Source organism: Labeo rohita, chromosome 24, assembly GCF_022985175.1.
Source record: "Labeo rohita strain BAU-BD-2019 chromosome 24, IGBB_LRoh.1.0, whole genome shotgun sequence".
Taxonomy (NCBI): domain Eukaryota; kingdom Metazoa; phylum Chordata; class Actinopteri; order Cypriniformes; family Cyprinidae; genus Labeo; species Labeo rohita.
The window spans coordinates 2,954,315-2,966,814 of NC_066892.1; the positions used below are offsets into that span (position 1 = coordinate 2,954,315).

The 12,500-nt window shown below is 34.8% G+C and overlaps 1 protein-coding gene across 3 annotated transcripts in view; it reads left to right on the forward strand.

Moving 5' to 3' along the window:
- The window catches only part of capn15 (calpain 15), a 32,600-nt gene that overhangs the window by 10,239 nt on the left and 9,861 nt on the right, over nt 1-12,500 (forward strand). For 2 of the 3 annotated variants that reach the window (XM_051097648.1, XM_051097646.1), the window contains 4 exons: nt 3,522-4,986; nt 10,143-10,351; nt 10,852-11,035; nt 11,374-11,597. In XM_051097648.1, the coding sequence (XP_050953605.1) occupies nt 3,522-4,986; nt 10,143-10,351; nt 10,852-11,035; nt 11,374-11,597 (2,082 nt within the window). Of the gene's footprint in view, nt 1-2,316; nt 2,345-3,521; nt 4,987-10,142; nt 10,352-10,851; nt 11,036-11,373; nt 11,598-12,500 lie in introns of those variants that run through there. The other variant, XM_051097649.1, reaches the window with a different exon arrangement.

The window sequence follows — 12,500 nt, forward strand, 5'->3', positions numbered from 1 at the left end:
TATTTCTGCTTAAATTATGTATCATTGTGTTCCTTTATCCTACTAATTTGTTTATTTAATTTTTTTTTAATGACTTATTTACCTGATTTTGCCGCTAAATAGTCTTCGACATGGCAAAAAACAATCAAATGTGTGTGTACTGTATGTATTATAAATTATAAATATAAATTTTAATTATGAATAATAAAAAATAAACAAAATATTAAAGAAATAAATCTGCATGTTCCATTTGAGCCTAAACATGTTTTGTTCATTTTAATTATTTAAAAAAAAATATATATACATTTTTACATTGTTTAGAATTATCATTGGAATTTTGTAACTTTAAAAAACAACACACTTCACCTTTCTCATGACCTTTGACACTTGAGACACGAGTGTTGTCAGGTGTCCCAGTGTGACATATTGTCTGTGAATCCAGCTGTACGTTTCTGTTATTTGAGTGTGTGTGTGTGTGTCTGATCACTATCAGGATGTTTTCTGAGTGTTTTATCGGTAGAAAGTGAGTTGCTGCCCTCTGAGGCTTTACTGAGGATTTATTCCCATAGCAACAAGCTCCTATCACCTCAGCCAATCACAATTCAGAATAAACTCTCCCCGTGTGTCTCTCCCTAACACACACACACACACACACACACACAGAGTTGTTTAGTGTGTTTTAGAATGTTGCTTTCAAAAGTCGGCCTCCTAAACTAAAATTCCAGGATAATCATATTTTTATTAGTTTGTTTGGGGAAATATGCTTTTATGAATTTCAAGGCAAGTTGTCAAATGTAGTTTATTAATTATAATATTTATTGGCTGAAACAGTGGCTTTATATTTGGGTGTTACCTGTTATACTTTAGTTTTATGAATATTTTCATGTCATTTTGTTAGCTGTTTTTCATTGTGACAACATGCCCCGGCATAATTAGGTCAATGAGTTTCCAACAAATTTTGTTTTTTCTTGGCCAGTAGTGATGCAAATGTAAATATAATGGTTAATTTGTAGCTAACACTTCAAGGTTTGTGTATATAGGAGTTGACTTTTAAAAACAGACCTATGCTGAGAAATTTGAACTGATTATATAGTCTGTCTGTATAGGACACATCAAGTCTGAATGCACATGTCCATATTAATTCATAAAAACTGACTGTTCTTTAAATTCTCTTTCACCTCGTGTGTCCTTTCCTCGTTTACGTAATGAAAGGTGTTTTCTCACTCGGATCTCATCTGTCCCAGATTGCTTTTGTCTTCCTTATGTGACTCAAATGTGACTATTTTAAATGGATTCTAGTCAACATTGTTCTTTTATGATGTTCATCTGCCCGAAGCCAAAAACATTATGCTTTTGGAGCGCTGTTATATCGTATACTCGGAAAAACTCTTTCCGCCAACAATTCCCTGCTTTCCAGCAGTGTTAATAGGTCACTGAACACACCCATCATGCACTGCAGAATGCACACAATATGATCAGACACTCACACAAGCTTTGATTCCGTGCATTATTTATCAGCGTGATCCTCCTTGAGCCGACGGTTAGTATCACTACGGAGTCAGTCGTGTAACGCTCGCGCACACACATACGCGTGCAGGGAGGAGTGGGATGAGGGCCAGCTCTGTTAGACCAGTGCTAATGACTGTGACTCACAGTACAAATGTCTTACTGCGTGTATGCGATGGTTTTTGGAGACACGGGGCCAAATGTCTCAGCACGCACACTGGGAACCAACCCATAGACCAACAGTATATAAAACAGTTTTGAAAGAGTCTTCATAGTTGCCAAATATCATGTTTGCATGCTCTTGTTATTATTTTTGATTAATCAAATGTTGATCTTTAGTCTGTCCTTTCTCATGTGGAGTAATAATGTTTAATAAGTAACAGGAATCATCAAATTATGTGTTTTTTTTTTTTTTTTTTTTTGGTTTGTTTTTTTGTTTTTTTCAGTGGTTGACGTCTAAAGAGCAGGATGGGTTTTTATTATTGTTATATAATGGTAATTTATTATATAAAATGATGAAATTATTACATAATTATAGAATACTTTGTTACATATTTTTATTTATATAGAGACTTCTCACTCTGAAAAAACTTTAAAAATAAATAATTAATATTTTTTGCAAATGCAAATTTTTATTTCTCAATTGACTTTTTCTCAGAATTGCAATTGTGAGTTATAAAGTCCAGTTCTGAGGGAAAAGGAAAAGTCTTAAAAGTTTATATCTCACACGTCAGACTTCTGACTTAACTCGTGATTGCGTGTTATAAAGTCAGAATTGCAAGCTATAAACTCGCATGTAACAATTGTGAGATATAATGTGAGATGGAATTGTGACTTTAGTTCTCAGGATCTTGCAATTGTGAGTTTTATATATATTTTACGTTTAATATATATCAATTTTAATTTTATGAATATATAATATAATTCATATATTAATTATATGTATATATTATATATGTAATATGCACACACTTCAAATGCACCTTAAAAAATTTAGCTTTCACCTTTTTGCATGTCAAATATTTATCCTGTTTGTCTACCTTTTAAGTATGTTTATTCATTTATTTACCTATTTTTCTTACCTATTTACCATATTTTTTGCCAATAAATTGCCTTAGACATAGCATAAAACAGTCAAATAATTTGGTTTTATGTATTACCGATACCTCATGATAGCCAAATTGTATTTGATTAATCAACCTGTATGATATATTAGGTTAATATATTAGTATATTAATAAAATTGGTTTATTAATAATGCATTGTATTATTGTATGTTTTTCCCCTCTACATATTTCTTTCTCTTTGTGAACTGTGTGTAGGGGTCAACTGATTATTGGTGCCGATATTAAGCATTTTTATGGTTATCGGTATCGGTCATTTTCAAAACCGATTTACAGATTAAAATAATTTATAAGCATTTAAAGAGTTGCTGTCAGAGTCCTTGTTATTCTTAATTTTACACTAGACATGAATAACGGTACAAAATATCTATTTTTGGTTTGCTTGATCTGTAATAATCGGTATCAGCACCGATATTAAGCATTTTTATGGTTATTGATCATTTTCAATACAGATTTACCGATGAAATAATTTAAAAGCATTTAAAGAGTTTTTGACAGAGCCCTTGTTATTCCTAATTTTTCACCAGACATATATATCGGTTCAAAATATCAGTTATCGGTCTACTTTATCTGTAATAATCTGTATCGGCGCCTATTTTAAGCATTTGTATGGTATTGGTCATTTTCAAAACTGACTTGCCGATTAAAATAATTTAAAATAAATAAATGCTTTTAACTTATAAAAAATATTTAAAAGCATTTAAAGAGTTTTTTTTGTCAGAGCCCTTATTTGTTATTCCTAATTTTACACCAGACATATATATATATATATATATATATATATATATATCAGTTTAAAATATCGGTTATCGGTCTACTTGATCTGTAGTAATCGGTATCAGTAGACACCTACTTTTGTATACTTTGTACTTTAATTCCATAACTAACTTTTCTCTCTCTACTTCTTTTTCAGTCACTCTCATTCTCCTGGTTCGATGGCAGCCGTTGTGAGAAATTCTGATTGGTCATGCGGGCGCTGCACGTTTCTTAACTCCAGCGGCTCTTTGCGCTGCTCTATTTGTGAAGCTCCTCGGCAGAAGCCGGATTTGAACCATATTTTGCGCCTCAGCAGCGCTGAGGAACCTCGCTGGTCCTGCCCGCGCTGTACCCTAACCAATCACCATGGATTAGGTTCGTGTTCTGTGTGCGGAGCAGCTCCGGTTACGCCCAACGGACCCCTCCCACCCAAGCAGCCCCCGCCCACTCCAGTAGAGTCCGCCTCCAGCCCTGAAGCCAAAGGTCAGGTAGCCAATGGGGAGTCCCGGTGCGCGGAACCCAACGGGGAGGTGTCTGTAGGAGGGGAGGGGTCATCAGAGTGGGCGTGTCCTCGCTGTACTTTAGTGAATACTCCAGTGGCGTTATCGTGCTCAGCATGTGGCGGTCCAAGGAAACTCTCTTTACCGAAAATCCCTCCTGAAGCGCTAGTGGTTCCGGAAGTGCGCACACCTGTGGCAGGGTTTCCCACGCAAACGGCAGGAGCGTCCGCGCCGCTTCTCATTGATCTAACTGAAGATTCTCCACCCCAAGCACCTTCTGAGACTCCGTCTCCACCCCCTGTCCCGTTTCTGCCTCCTTCCCTGTCGTCGCTTCAAAATAACCCCGTGCCTCGCAGCAGAAGGGAAGTCCCGCCCCCTGGGCGGCCTCCAAATCCCGCCCCCTCGCCGACATCGCCCTCAACCTGCCCGCCTACCAAAACCAAGCCCCTCCCATCATCAGACAACTACCCAATCAAGCGCCTCAGCGTGCTGGAGGAGGAGGAGCCTAACAACCCTGCACCTCCAGTCACGTCTCCGCCCTCTTGGAAGTGCCCCGGATGCTCCGCCCCCACAGCGCCCCCCTCATCATCTGCCGGGCGCTGTGATGCATGTCGAGGGTCAAGGCCGGGTTCGTGCACCGACGTCATCGACGTACTAGGCGAGTCGGTGCGATTCACACCAGCCTCGCCATCTAGTCCAGACTTCAGCTCGTGGGCGTGTTCCAAATGTACGTTGCGCAACCCGACGGGCGCGGGCCACTGCACGGCCTGCGGATCATCCAAACTGCACGGTTTCTCCGAGCCATCCAATTGCTCGTCGTGTTCTCGGAAACAACCGCACTCCCACACGCGTGCCTTTACTTCCGCCTCCTCTTCCTCCGTCGCGTCCCCGTCGGCGCAGGACAAGAGCGCCTGTCAGTGGACGTGTCCTGCCTGCACACTGTTGAACGAAGTAAGGATGAAGCATTGCGCGGCATGTCACACCCCGCAGCAGTACCTGAATCAACGGAAAATCGGGAAGCCGCTCAAACGCCGGGAGAGCATGCATGTGGAGGCTCGTAGACGCACGGATGAGGGAGAGGCCAAGGAATTGTGGGAAAATATCGTCAGCTTCTGTAGAGAGGTAAGACACATTTTTAAGTACATTAAACAGCATCTAGAGATGCACAGATTCTTACTTTAGTGTATATGATACTGATTTGAACAAATACTGGCCCATATTCAATTCTGTGGAAACTAGGGCTGTCACAATTTCTCGATTGAGTTTGAGTACTCGATTTGAAAAATGTGCGCATGTTGAGTAACTGGCAAAATACTGGAAGTGGCACATTTCACAGACGAGAATCTATGAAACACATTATTAGACCGCTTTCCAAAGCTACAAGAAAACCATTTAAAAATCACAATAAAGCATAATGCTATTGTGAATTCACAAACACTACGACTCAATTAAATAAACATATGCAATGCAGGTTTAATATATGCACTTGAATTATTTGCACACATGTAGGTTACGTATGAATTAATATTAATAGCCGATTAATAGTCAGAATAATCGAGCGATTACTTGATTACCAAAATAATTGTTAGTGACAGCCCTAATGGAAACCTGCATGTGATATGCAGAAAAAAATTCTTAATTTCTGGCCAGTTTTTAAATAAAATTCATGAATTTGTTCCCTCGTTTTATAGGTAAATAGTGAACAAGCTGAACTAATTTGTTCCGTCATTTAATTTAGATAAATTGATCATTATTTACCTAAAAAAATAAAAAAGGAAAAAAAGTTAGCAACCACAATTCACCTAAAATGCAGGAACAGATTAGTAAGTCCTGGGAATGATGCATAGTTTTTTTTGTTTGTTTTGTTTGTTTGTTTTTTAGATTTATTTTTGACATTTTTATCCCTTTTATTATATAGGACAGTGTATGTAGACAGGAAGCAAAGTGGGAGAGAAAGAAGGGGGGGTGGGATCGGGAAAGGTCCACGAGCTGTGGACATTACGATGATATTAAAATAAGTTTCAGTAACAGAAATGGTCAATTCGATTTAAAATATCCATTTAATTTAATCCTAAAAGTGGCATGACGTTTTCGGTGTAAAATATTATGTAGATAAATGTTGTTTATTCATTGGGCTGGGGTTATTTTAGAGTTAAATCAAATTATTAATATGGAATTCTTCCTTATGTTCATTAAAAAAATATATATTATTTTAACAGTTTAATTTTATTAATTTTAATTATTAATTATTTTAACTATTATTTATTATCAAAAGATGGAGTCAATACGATTTTGTTTTTGAAAGTATAATGTAATAAAAAAAATGTATCAAAATTACAGTAATATTGTGAAATATTTTTACAATTTAAAAGAAATGTTTTCTGTGTGAATATATTGTTAACTGTAATTTATTCCTGTGATTAAAGCTGAATTTTCAGCATCATTATTTTAGTCTTCAGTGTCACATGATCCTTCAGAAATCTTTCTGATATGCTGATTTGTGGCTCAAGAACCAAAGTGTAAGACCTTATCCAGCACAATAGATGTACTTTTTTAATTATTAATGAAGCATCTGTTTTTAATATCAGTTTAAATAACCGTAATCGATACATGTGGTGCATCTCTAGTGTTCTCATTTGTAGTGTTCACAGTATACTGTAATATGTATCTCTTTATTACACACTCAGTCCACCTAAATACTAATGTTGCATTATCAAAACATCCTGCTACTCTACTCTATTGACATTTCATTGGTATCAAACCGCGGCTCGTTTTTGATTCTAAGCCAGTATAAAAAACACACAGGGCATTAAAAACAGCGGCACCCTCATATCTGCTAAATATTTGATATTTCTGACCTTCGAGAGAGGAAAATGCTCAGACTTGTGTTTGGGCAGATGCTGACAGCAGTTGTTCAGCTCGCATTGTTGTGTTCAGACAAAAGGGGCGTTTAAGGAGCGTCCCTCGGAAGCGAGTGGCCTAATGTTCTTGTGAGTCGAGTGTGTAATGATTCACTCCCGACAGGGCTGAAATGCAAATTCTCAAGTTCTTCTTGTTCTTGATCTTTTTCCATATTCAATAAAAGGTTTCAGAAAAGAACACAGAAGTGTTTAGACACTTTATAATTTATACTTAAAAATGCTGTAAGCGGAGTACTGCATCTTTTAAACTGAACAACTCCCTTTACTCAGGGACTCATAAATACAACTTCAGCAGCTTCTCAAGGATCTTCTATAATCAGGAGTTTTCCTTTCAGATGTTTTTAGGAACTTTGAAACTCCTTAATATCTCTGACGTCATGAGAAATAGATATGTCTTGCCATATCGCTCGTTCATTTTTATATTTTAGCCTTGACGTTGATAGTCAAATCAGATTAACCTTTGTATTTGCTGACAAACACCTCCTTAAAGGACTGTGATTGCACAAACCAAAGGTTGAAATCAAGACACAAGCCACAGTTTGATGCCAATGAGATAAGGATGTTGTTCAGAGTAGCTTGAAACGTGATAAACCAAGTCTAGAAATGCACAATTACTTTCCATATTAAACATGTATCATAGCTGAAAATGAAAACAACTAAAGAATAATTTTACAGAATATTATTTTAAAAATTCTATTCAAATTTGAGTTCATTTTATATTCAATAATGGAAAATGAGATCTAAAATTAATTTAATATTTAATTATTTTTTAAAAATTCAATAAAACAAATTAATTGTATATTATTTATATACACAATATTTAAAGATGCCAAATGAGATCTACATTAATAAAAAAAATATATATATTTCACATCATATTTACTGAAAATATTATTTTAAATATTAAATATTCAAATTTTAGATAATTTTAGGTTGTGCACATTTTATGTAATGATTAAAAACAATAATTCAAAATTATTTAAAACTAATTACCTTCTTAGTTCACATCACAGTCATTAAAAATATTATTTTACAATAATTTTAAATAATTATAAATTATAATTCAATTATTTGTATAAATTATTATATAATTATAATTGAACTGAATTATAATTAAAATAATAAAAAATATTTATTTACATCATATTTATCATATTAAAATATTGTACAAATTATTTTATTTAAATGCATATTATTTTATGATAAATTTAAAAAAGACTTATTTTACACTTGCACAGTCAGACTTCTCTTAAAGAACTGTGATTGCACAAACCAATATGATCCCAAAGAGCTTATGATCTCATTGCTTGTCAATAATGACTAGTTAGTATCATCTCAGAGGTTAAATATATTTGGATGCGACTCCAAGACACTCGTAGTCTGGAATGCTTCTCCAATGACCCCTTGTGATCTGAGGTTTTCTCTGCTCTCTGGTTTCCAGACTACATGCCTTATTTCCGCAGGAGGGTCGATGCAACATGATATGAATCCTCAGGTTTTCTCTGAGCACATCTTTTTGCTTTTTTGTCCTTCAGTGTTTTTGGGGCACATCAGGAGGCATTAGTGTTTACACTGTAAATGTGATGTGGCCGTAAGCGTCCCTAAAGATGCTCTGAGTGATCTGATCTGAGAGCATTCTAGCCTGTTTACTTGTGATCAGATCAACCAGGACGGATGTTAATTTCAGGTCTAAGCTCAGGTGTGATTTGACCCAGATGTTCTCACTTGCATAATGAAAGATGATGCATCACAAACTAAGTTTAGAACCTGTTAATTCAAAGATGTATTTTTATGCATGTTATATATTAAGATCATTTTTGCAAATTAAAAAATAATCTTTGCAAATGAGATTTCCCAAACACAAATCGACAGTTTTACCGCAACTCCACGTCTGCACACGTTTTTCCAGCAACCTCTCCGATCTGCGTCCGTCTGCGCTCACAACCTGGGAGACGTATTTTTAGAAACGGTTGCAGCAGCAATTAAACGGCTCCCCAGAGTCAAAATGACCCCTATTTCTCCGGCATACACGTGTTTTCTGTAAGGAAAAAAAATCAGGTGCGGTGAGAGCTGCTGCTGCCTGTGAGAATATATACGTTTGAAGCTGTATTGTTCCTGCAGAATATATGCTGCAGTAGCTCCTGAACTGGTTTATTGCAATTTTGCATGTTTCTTTACAGTTTACTCTGTTTTCAGCTGATGCACAACATGTCGACTGTAGAGATGTTCACACTAACAGTGATTAGCAGAAACAAAATGAACAGAAGTTGATGTTTTAGGGTAAGAGTTTGTGTAGTTTTAGGGTAAATAGGTTGAAAATCAATTACTTACTGCATGTATATATATGTGTGTGTGTATACTGTATGCATATTATTTAATGGTGCAAAATGAGATTTTCATACATTTACGGAGAAAAGCAAATAAATATTTATTTAGACTATGTTTTAAAAGTGTTATTGTTAGTAGTAGTCAAGTAGTAGCAAGTATATGCATATAATTATATTTTTTAAATATATATATATATTTTTTTTTAATTAGAAGAAACCACAAAACTCAGACAATAATTGACATTTGGGGTGAAGAGCGTTCAAAAAAAAAAATATATATATATAGATATAGATATAGATATAGATAGACCCTATTAAAAATTTTGTAACTTTAAAAAACAACTTTTAAATTCTTTTTTTTTTTTTTTTTTTTTAAACACAGAACTTAGACAATAATTGACTTGGGGTGAAGAGCATTCAAAAAATAAATAAATATACTATATATAGAAAATGTATATATGTATGTATGTATGTATGTATGTATTTATTTATTTATTTATTTATACAATATTATAGTAGAATTTTGAATTTAAGTGATTGTATATTAGACAATTTTAATGATGACAAATGAGATTTATTTAGACCCCGTTTATTAAAAATCTGTAACATTTTAATTAAAAACAAAACTTTTTTTTTTTTTTTTTTTTTTTTTTTTTTTTTTTGAAGTTAGAAGAAACCACAAAACTCAGACAATAATTGACATTTGGGGTGAATAGTGTTCATTCGTAAGAGTGTATTATAGTAGAATTTAAGTGATTGTATATTATATATTAATTATATTGTATATGACAAATGAAATTTATTAAGACCCTATTTATTTAAAAAATTTGGTAACATTATAATTTTAATTTATATTATATACATTTTAATGATTTAAAATTTTTTTTTTTTTTGCTTATTTTTATGGCATATTTATAAAAAATAATAAAAATATATTTCAGATTTGATATATTGTATACATATTATTTAATAATGACAAATGTTGGTGTATTTGTGTGTGATTACCTTACAAAATTCTTGTTTGTTGTAGAACGCAGTGAACTTCGTGGACGACAGTTTCCCTCCCGGTCCGCGTTCGGTCGGGTTCCCCGAGAATGACAGCGTCCAGCAGCGAATCAAAAAGTGGCTCCGCCCTCACGAGATTAACTGCAATAACTTTAAGGATCGTGGCGTGAAGTGGTCCGTGTTCAGGACACCCCGCCCCTCAGACATACTGCAAGGCCTTCTGGGAAACTGCTGGTAAGAGAAACATGTAACTAGTTTACTGCATACAGCTCGGTAATATAGTGTATACTATTTAATGAAAAAATATGTGAAACACTATGAATTATGCACAGTGTTCAGAGTTATGTAATCAGATTACTTTTTTCAAGTAACTAGGGTCTTTACAGTTGCCAAAAATACAACTTTTGGGTTAATAAAAATAAGCAAGCCCAGCTCAGGTGACAAAAAGTAACGCAAAAGTAACATTTTAGTCCGTTACTTTTCTTAAAAAGTAACTAAGTAACACAATTAGTTACTTTTTTATGAAACAACGTAACATTGTAATGCATTACTTTTAAAAGTAACTTTCCCCAACATTCTATTTTTTTGTCACATGACCTCGAGTGGTGTCCAGTTTGGCTGTTTTGTTGTACACAGAATCATTTCAGCCCATAGATAAGTTTTGTGATGTAGGAGTGAAATGTTCACAGTGTGTCGCTCTTATCAAACCGTACACGCGCTGATGTGCTTCACAGGTTTTTAAGCGCTCTGGCGGTGCTAGCGGAGCGACCAGAACTGGTGGAGCGTGTGATGATCACCAGAACCATATGTCAGGAGGGAGCGTATCAGGTACGGCTCTGTAAAGACGGGACGTGGACGACGGTTCTGGTGGATGACATGCTGCCCTGCGACGAATACGGATTTCTGCTCTTCTCACAGGTTTGTGTTGCTGTGCTTGAGTTTGTTTGTTAGGATTGATTAAGTTGGCTTGATGAAATCAACTTTCATACTTTTACAACTGCTTCAAACTTTCAGGCTAGACTTTCTCAAGCCAACTCAAAGTTTGGTCTCAAACTTTACTTGTCTAGTTTTATAAAAGCTTGCAATTAAAAACCTAATCATGATTATTTGAGATAACTGCAGTCGCGGAGCAGTTTCAAATGTTGTCAGCCAAAGTAAACGTTTGCATATTTTTACCTGCTAAACAACCAGAGGTAGTGATAAATTAACTGAAATGAATTGTAACCGCAAATTTGTTTTATTTTGTTCTTTGACAGGCTCAGCGGAGGCAGCTGTGGGTGGCGCTGATAGAAAAGGCTCTGGCGAAGCTGCACGGCTCGTATTTTGCGCTGCAGGCCGGTCGTGCCATCGAGGGTTTGGCGACGCTCACTGGCGCCCCCTGTGAAAGTCTGATGCTGCAGGTCAGCTCGACCAACCCACGGGAAGAGCCGATCGACACGGACCTCATATGGGCCAAAATGCTCAGCTCCAAAGAGGCGGGGTACGACCGACACACACTCCCGATTATTAGACTAATAGTCCAGTAATTTGAGCCCTGTAATTTATTCACTGCGCTCTGGACTCATTTCAAGGCACATTAGAAGATGACAAGGCATCCTTTGTCCTTTATAATAAAGGCAAAAAGCCAATAAATTAATAATTAAAAAAGCCTCTAAAGTGTGTCACTGCAAATTGGATGGTGTGTTTCAATTACATGACGATTAGTGTCCACGTATTAGCATTAGTTATACATTCAGCATCAGCCGAATAATCCAAAATATATTGCAAAAGATCGATCATAATATTTAAGCATTAACTCTAAAATTACTATTGTAGAATTTATAATAAATATAATTTCTAAAATACACACTGTTGAATATTAAAAGTTGCTGTAATCATTCTACATAAAGTAATTAGTATATTTAAACTAATATAAACTAAAATATTCATGTTTATTTATTTTCCGCCTGTCTGTTTATTTGTTATTCTGGTGTTTTATGTTTTTTTTTTATTATTTGTTTTTGACCAAAAATTGGAATAAAATATTAATAAAAAAAAACCAAATAAAATAACAAGAAATTATTCTGCTTAAAAATATAAATAAGATTAAAATGTTGTTTTTTGAATTATATGTGCTGTAAATTGTTATTTGTTAATTTGAATATTCATATGGTGTTTATATAACAGGGTATATATCTAGTATGGTTGACTAAAATCATTAAAAACAATTTAAACCTGAAATTAAAAACACTTTAACTGAAATAAAATGAAAGCGAAAAATATAAAAATAAATAGGAAAAAACATAAATTAAAAAATATATATATTTATTTTGTTTTTATAAAATAACTTGATGTACTAAAAGAACTACAGCTGAAATAAAATTTTATTAAAAACTATAAAGGC